An 8,434-nucleotide genomic window follows, 5' to 3' on the forward strand; every position below is an offset into this window, starting at 1 on the left:
TCCTCACCCAGTCAAGCAAGTAAAGTATTTGTTCCTGGGACTAGTCACTTACCAGTTCTTGTGACTATCCTGTCTTTTTCTATTTACTTATCTGACACATGCCAAGTAGTGCAAGGATCCATTTAGTCTTGCTGCCACCCAAAACGTGCGTCATATGTAAGTTTCTCTTAATAAACTCTATTAATTACCAGACTGGAATGCCCAGCTTCATCTTGGGTCTTACCCTATCCTGCACTTAGGGAGGTAGATTTTCACTCTTGGGAACTTCCCCTGTGTCTGTATGTACTGATGTGGATGGGAGGTTTTTGTTTTTTAAAACACCCATTCTTTTGTGAACATGCAAAGTAAATATAAAGGGCACAATTTAATTAAAAATATTTAAAAAATCCATTGTGTTCTTATATACTAACAATACAATTTCAGAAAAAGAAATGAATAAAAAGATCCCTTTTGCATTTTCAATAAGAACAAAATACCTAGGAAGAAACTTAACAAAGGATGTGAAGGATCTATACACCAAAAAGTACAAGACATTATTAAAATAAATTGGGCCCCTCACTTCACTGCCCTGCAGTCTGGCCCTACGGACCCATGACCAAGCAACCCACTACCGACAAATCTGCCCAGCTCTTGGGTGTGCCACATCTGGTTCCTCCAGTGCCATCGCTATGAAGGAAGTGGTTCAAGAGCTCCAGATGGAGGCCAGGCTCAACCCATGAAGGTTTGAGATTTGAAACAAATTCTGTCTGTGGCATGTTCAACATGACCCCTTGATGACTGGAGATACTTTCAAGTACCAATCCCTTTAGACCCCAGAAAGTCTGTTCCTTTTTGTAGTGAAATGAATCTTTGCAGGTGTTCTAAATCACTTTTCATGAACTGGGGAATATTCAAAGAGAGCTAAATTTGAAGCCTGTACAAAAAGCTTACCCTGTAACCTGTGCAACACTATATAAACTTCTGCTTTTGTCAGTCCTTAACATCTACCTCTCTGAATTTTTATGAATTTCTTATTTGACAAGAATGACTATTTTATGTACACTGGCAGCAGTGTACAAACAAAACAATATAAAAGGAAAAATTTTGAGAAAGACACAAGAAGCTGGAAAGATATTCCGTGTTCATGGATTGAAAGAATCATTATAGTTAAAGTGACCATATACCCAAATAAATACAGTTTTAATGCAATTCTTATCATAACTCCAATGGCATTTTGCAAAGAAATAGAAAAATAAAATCATCTGATTTGTATGGAGTCACAAAATAAAAGGCTGTGAATAGCCAAAACAGTCCTTGAGATAAAAGAACAAAGCCAGAGGCATCATACTCCCTGACTTCAGATTATAGTACAATATTAACAATAATCAAAAGAGCTTGGTATTAGCAGAAAATTAGACATGCAGACCAATGGAACAGAATTGATAGCCAAAAAATAAACCTACATGTATATGGGCAAAAATACTTTTGACAAAGGAGCCGAAAACATACATTGAAAAACAAGAAAGACTTATCAATAAATGGCACTGGGAAAACTGGAAAGCCACATGCAAAAGAATGAAACTAGGGTGCCATTTGTCACCATATACAAAAATTAACACAAAATGGATCAAATAACCTAAATATAAGACCTGAGACAATAAATTACATAGAAGAAAACTAGGTACTAAACTTATAGACCTTGGTCTTAGAGAGGATTTTAAGACTTTCACGTCAAAGGGAAGTAAAAGTAAAAATAAATCTAAAAAGCTTCTAAACAACAAAAAGAGTCTGTCAACAAAACAAAAAAGCAACAAACTAAATGGGAGAAGATATTTGCTCAGAAAAACAACAGTTCTGACATGATGTTAATATCCAAACATATATAAAGAACTCATACAACCTCAATGACAAAAAAAAGGCCAAACAATCCAATTTAAAAAATGGACAGAGTACCTGAACAGACCCTTCTCCCAAGAAGACATACAAATGGCCAATAGGTATAAGAAAAGATGCTCAATTTCAGTAGCTATTAGGGAAATGCAAATCAAAACTAAATGACACACCACCTCACACCTGTTAGAATGGCTATTATCAACAAGACAAGTAATCACAGGTGTTGGAGAGGCGGTGGAGAAAAAGGAACCTTCATTTATTGCTGGCTGGAATATAAACTGGCATAGCTACTATGGAAAACAGTATGGAGATTCCTAAAAAAATTAAGAATAGAGTTACCATATGACCCAGCAACAGCTCTTCTGGTTATCTACCAGAAAAATGTTTATTTGTAAAGATATATGTACCCTTATGTTCATTATAGCATTATTCATGGTGGCCAAGATAAGGAAATGACTGAAGTGTCCTTTGATAGATGATTGGATAAAGAAGGTTGGTACACGTATGTAATGGAATACTACTCAGCCATAAGAAAAGACGAAATACTTCCACTTATGACAACATGGATATTTCTTGAGAGTATCATGCTAAGCAAAGTCAGATGGAAAAAGTCAAGAACCATATGATTTCACTCACGTTGGGATATAAAACTGAAAGTAACATATGAACAAACAAGACAAAGAAGGAAAACTTCATAGACATAGAGACAATAGTGTGATGGTTACCAGAGAGAAGAGGGGTGGAGGGAGATAGTAAAGGGTAAAGGGGGTCAAATATATATAGTGACAAAAGGAGATTCGACTTTGGATGGTAAACACACAATGATATATTATAGAATTGTGTACTTGAAGCCTATATAATTTTATTAACTAATGTTGCTAAATTTAATTAATAAGTTTAATTAAAAAATTTTTAAGTGGAAAAATAACTAAGGATTATCTTGTTTCTCCTATTATATTGTACATGGTAGACACTATTGCTAAAGCCAGGACAGGTGGGCACCATGAAGATGAGAGTAAAAGGAGACACCTGGCACATCTTATAAATGTCTCATGCTCGTCTCTACCCTTTTCATCTTTCTCCTGGTGCTCCTCTTTCGTCCTCCTGCTCACAGCATCTCAGACACAGAGCTTAATTTAAAACATTGTTGATCAATGCAATGGCCAAAACTGTACATTTCTCTCCTCTAAAACCTTTATCATATTTTAAATAGCCAAAAAAGGTGTTGCTGTTATTTTTACTTCACTTCTGCTCTCCAGAGGGTATGTCAAGAATAAAAATAAGATGGGAAATTGTTATAATGAAGGCAGGAACAGGGCTAAGACCTATACAATCAACCCATGAATCAAGTTGGGATTATTTCTAAAAGCAATGTTATGAGTTAGTTTTTTTCTTTTTGCACCAATTTTATTGAGGTATAATTTACATACAATAAAATATACTCATTTCAAGCTCACAGTTTAGTGAATTTTGATGAATGTGTGTGTGTGTGTATACATACATATACATATATATATGTATTGATTGGGATACACAGATATATATATATCTGTGTATCCCAATCAAGATATATAATTTTTCTATCACCCCAAGAAGTACCCTAGCACCTCTACTGTCAATTCCTTCCTGCCTATTGCTTCTGGGCAACCATTGGTGTGCTTTCTGTTATTTCAGATTAGTTTTGCATATTCTAGAATTTCATGCTGACAGAATTGTACATTAACATAGTGGCTTCTTTTGCTCAGTGTTTTTGAGATTTGGCCAGGTAGTTATGTGTGACAAGGGAAAATTCTGAGATGTCCTAAATTAAATTACACTAGGCTGCAGGAGACAAGGAAGGCTAATCAGTTAATAGAATTGAGGGCAAGAAACCAACAAAAGACTTCTCATATTCTTAAATATATGTTGAAACTATGAATCAACTTCCAGATGGCTATTTCATCTCTTATCTAAAAAAGGACAGTCCACCACCATCGGATAACACTTCATCCTGCTTATGCATAAATTTTTTGCACTGTTGTCCACAACCAATCCAAAAAGCAGTAAACATTCCATGGCCAGGTAACTCAGTTGGTTAGAGCATCATCCCCATATGCCAAGATTGTGGGTTTGACCCCTGGTCAGGGCGTATACAAGAATCAACCAATGAATGCATAAATAAGTGGAACAGTGGATGGATGCTTCTCTCTCTCTCAAATCAATAAACAAAATCAGTAAATACTTCTTCCTTATGGACTATACATCTATCCCCAAATTAGCCCTGCTTCATAGCTCCCATGCCTTTATCTATAGCCTACGTAAATTCTTTCAAAACAACTTACATTTTTTTGAACTTCCAGCCAAGATGGAGATGTAGGTAGATATGCTTCACTTCCTTGCACAACCAAAAGAAGGATAACAACCAATTTAAAAACAAAAAACAACTGAACAGCCAGAAAATCAAACTGTATGGAATTCTGACAACCAAGAGTTAAAGAAGAAACATTTATCCAGACTGGGAGGGTGGAGATGGGCAGCTGGGTCGAGAGGACTCATGGCAAGGTGGCAGCTGGGTTGGGGGAGGGCGAGGCTGGTGGCTGGCGAATCAGGTGGTTCCACATTCGTGTGTGGATAAACCAGGAGGAATAACTGGGGAGTGAGACAGACCGTGAAATCTGGGGTTCCAGTGCCAGGAAATAAAGCCTCAAAATCTCTGGCTGTAAAAACCTATGGGGGTTGTGTTGACAGGAGACACTGCCAGTCTCATCGGAGAGTCTGAAGGAGGGGTCCAAGGGATCCTAGAATGTACACAAACTCACCCACCTGGGAATCAGCACCAGGGTAGCACCAGAAAGGCATAATACACTTGTGGGAAGCACGGGAAGTGACTGAAAGTGGGGAGAGAGCCAAGCAAGCATCATTGTTCCCTCTCTGACCCCTTCCCCACATATAGCACCATAAAGCAATGGCATGGGGCTCTGCCCCATACAATGTAACAGGTGCACCAAGACAAAGAAATATGGCCCAAATGAAAAAAGAAATCAAAACTCCAAAAACAGAACTAAGCAATGAAGAGATAGCCAACTTATCAGATCAGGATGCTCACAGAAATGATTCAGCATAGCCAAAAAATAAAGGAAGACGTGAAGGCTATACACAGTCAAATAAAGAAAAATATACAGGGAACCAACAGTGAAGGGAAGGAAACTGGGACTCAAAGCAATGATTTGGAACAGAAAGAAGAAATAAACCTTTAACCAGAACAGAATGAAGAAAAAGGAATTCAAAAAAAGTGAGCAGAGTCTTAGGAACCTTTGGGACAACTTTAAACATTCCAACATCTGAATCATAGGGGTGCCAGAAGGAGAAGAGGAAGAGCAAGATGAAGGAACAAATAATGAGGGAAAACTTCCCTAATCTGGTTAAGGAAACAGATATACAAGTCCAGGAAGCTCAGAGAGTCCCAAACAAGTTGGACCCAAAGAAGAACACACCAAGACACATCATAATTAAATTGCCAAAGATTAAAGATAAGGAGAGAATCTTAAAGCAGCAAGAGAAAAGGAGACAGTTACCTACAAATGAGGTAGTTTTCCCATAAAACTATCAGCTGATTTCTAAAAAGAAATCTGTAGGCAAGAAAGGGCTGGAAAGAAGTATTCAGCGCCATGAAAAGCAAGGACCTACACCCAAGATTACTCTATCCAGTAAAGCTATCATCTAGAATGGAAGGGCAGATATAGTGCTTCCTAGATAAGGTCAAAGTAAAGGAATTCATCATCACCAAGCCCTTATTATATTGAAGGGACTAGAAGAAGATCAAAGATATTAACAGTAAAATGACAACAAACTCACAACTATCAACAACTGAACATAAAAAAAACCCCAAAACACACTGAGCAAACAATTAGAATAGGAACAGAATCACAGAAATGGAGATCATATGGATGGTTATCAGCAGGGATGGGGAAAGTGGAGAATATGGAAAAAGGTACAAGGAATAAGAAGCATAATTGGTAGGTATAAAATAGATGGGGAGGTTAAGAATAGTATAGGAAATGGAGAGGCCAAAGCATATGTATGACCCATGGATGGAAACTAAGGGAAAGGGGGAATGCTGAAAGGAATGGGGGTACTGGGTGGATGGGAATAAAGGCAAGAAAAAAAGGGCACACCTGTAATAGTAAAATCAATAAAATGTACTTAAAAAAACCTTACATTTTTCTTCCCCAAACTCATTGCATATGAGTCCCATCGATCCCAGGACAGAGGACATGCTTGTCCTCTCCATCTAGGCCTGTTGCTGATGGTTTAGACTGTATGTTCCAGGATCTGGCCCTTTTCCTGGCTAGCATATGGCTCAGTAAACTCTTTCAGAAAAACTTTCAGTCTGAAAGGTTATTGTTTATCACATGTAGCAGAGGTTTCTTTTTATTACTGAGTAGTATTCTATTGTATAGACATACTTCTGTTGGTTCATCCATTCACTGTTGATGGATATCTAGGTTGTTGCCAGTTTTTTACTATTATAAATAAAGCTGCTATATTATGGTAATGTATGCTTAACTTTAAATTGCCAGTTTCCAAAGTAGTTATTGCACATCTTTGACAACATTTGGTATCTTCAGCCTTTTAAATTTTAGCCATTCTAGTGGGGATGTAATGACTCATTGTGGTTTTAATCTGCACTTTCTTGACAACTAATGATGTTTAATATTTAGCTAAAATTATATATATATATATATATATATATAATCGCCCCAAACTGCAACAGAACTTTAGTAGTCTCTAGGGAATATCTTTATTATGACATTTGTTTCTGTATTTCCATACTAGACAATTTTATGGAAGAAAATGACAGAAATCTAACACTATATGCCACAGAAAAAGATTAGTTTATGGAACTAAGTCCAACTCCCAGTGAAACGTCACTGTGATACAGTATTTACATGAGTGTCCACCAAAACCACCTCCCAGCTGCCAGATGGAGCTACAATATTGCTACCTCTACTGCTGCCATCTGGTAATGTTAAATAAAAATGATGTCACAGAACTATACTGCTCTTGGCCAGGAAAAGTAAAATTTCTAATTCAACTGTTTCTTATGTACATGTCTTTGCAACTATAGTATGCACACAAACTATGTGATTGTTTAGTTTAACTTTTTAAAAAGTTAACATTACAAAAGTATCAAATAGAAAAAATTTTTTAATCCCCCCGAATTCAAAGGGGATGTGTTGTGAAGTACCTACTTTTCTATTTGTTGCAAAACCTTTGGCAAGTTACCTTAAAACTTAAGCTATATCTTGAGAGTAACCGTTTGTAACTTAAATCGCATGACCGTAGAAAACAGTGCGCAGCACTTTTAATCTCTTGCCGCACAATTTCAAGATATTCCCTGGGTTATTCAATAATTTCCACCCGCATACTCACAAATGTAAACCTCAGTCTTTTCTTGTCTCTCATCCTCGCCCAAGGAGCTACCAGATCACATGCTGGCGGACTGCAGCTGCGGAAACCCGGAGGTGACAGAGAGGAAGAGCCAGCGGCTCATCCCAGCCCGTCGATTTGCAGGTTTCTCCCCCAGTTCGCTCTTAGAAGGGCGAAGGGTACTCTGTCCGGCCCTTTGCTCACTGGTTTCATTGATTTGTAGATTCTCCGGCAGGACATCCTCACACGGGATCCCCCACTTGATACTACCGAAAACAGCCAGGAGCCCACTGCCAGCGGCGCCCATCAGCTCCCTGCCCAGGCATCGAGAGACTGCACTTGACAAGGTCCCATTCCAGCCACCGGCAGGGCCTGGCCCCTGGTTCTCGCCCGCCATCTGGGCACCGGGGCGGCGAAGGCTAAGTGGGGCCCTCACCGAGCTCTCCTTCCTTGAGTGCCCTCGCGCTTAGGCTCTCCTTCCTCAACCCCTTACTCCGCCCGAACGACCACCGGTCTAAGCAGGTCTGGCTCTACGGTCCAAGGGCGCCGGTACTCCGGTCACCCCGCCGCCCCGCCGCAGCCCCCTGATCACGCCGCTCCTCACCGACTTCCGCCTGCGGGGCGTCCTGCAGGAGGGGTGTATTGTCTGAGACCTTATCGCCATCGCTAGGAGGCAGCCCCCGAACCGGAGACCTCATGACGCCTCCGGGGAGCTGGCGTGAGATCTAACGATTTAGAGGAGCACCCGGCCCAGACAGCCCGAGCCCCGGGGCAGCCCCCAGTCTGGCAACGCCCCTTAACCGTGTCCTGTCACCTCGGCCCCGCCCCGAGGCAGCCACGGGGACTCCGCCCCCGGCGCCATCTTAGCTGTGGGCAAGTCTGGAATGGGGAAAGCGGAATTCTGGGAGCTCTGGCGCGGTGGGCGGTGGGTCGCGTTTCAGTTTAATGGTCCGGGGGTTCTAGGCGCGCGGCTTGGGGAGTGTTCTGATGGACAATGCTTCGGCCTCTTGCGCTCCAGTGTAGAGCGCAGGGACTGCCCCTCCGATACCAAGGCTGAGTGGGACCCTGGAGGCGGGTCAAGGGGAGTTGAGTCGTCCAAAATTAAAGAGAGGGTTTGGATCAAACTTGGAAAGTGGATGGTGTGTATCTGGCT

At 40.5% G+C, this 8,434-nt stretch overlaps 1 protein-coding gene and 1 pseudogene across 3 annotated transcripts in view; one reads left to right on the forward strand and one right to left on the reverse strand.

Annotated features, from left to right (window-relative positions):
- The window catches only part of SLC17A5 (solute carrier family 17 member 5), a 62,537-nt gene extending 54,339 nt beyond the window's left edge, over nt 1-8,198 (reverse strand). For 2 of the 3 annotated variants that reach the window (XM_036024358.1, XM_036024357.1), the window contains exon 1: nt 7,886-8,083. In XM_036024358.1, coding sequence (XP_035880251.1) covers nt 7,886-7,979 — 94 coding nt within the window. In that variant the 5' untranslated portion in view covers nt 7,980-8,083. Of the gene's footprint in view, nt 1-7,885 lie in introns of all 3 variants that reach the window. The other variant, XM_028509905.2, reaches the window with a different exon arrangement.
- On the forward strand, nt 546-1,546 carry LOC118500397 (annotated as a pseudogene).
- Nucleotides 8,199-8,434: the final 236 nt, after the last annotated feature.

This window comes from Phyllostomus discolor, chromosome 4 (assembly GCF_004126475.2).
Source record: "Phyllostomus discolor isolate MPI-MPIP mPhyDis1 chromosome 4, mPhyDis1.pri.v3, whole genome shotgun sequence".
NCBI lineage: Eukaryota > Metazoa > Chordata > Mammalia > Chiroptera > Phyllostomidae > Phyllostomus > Phyllostomus discolor.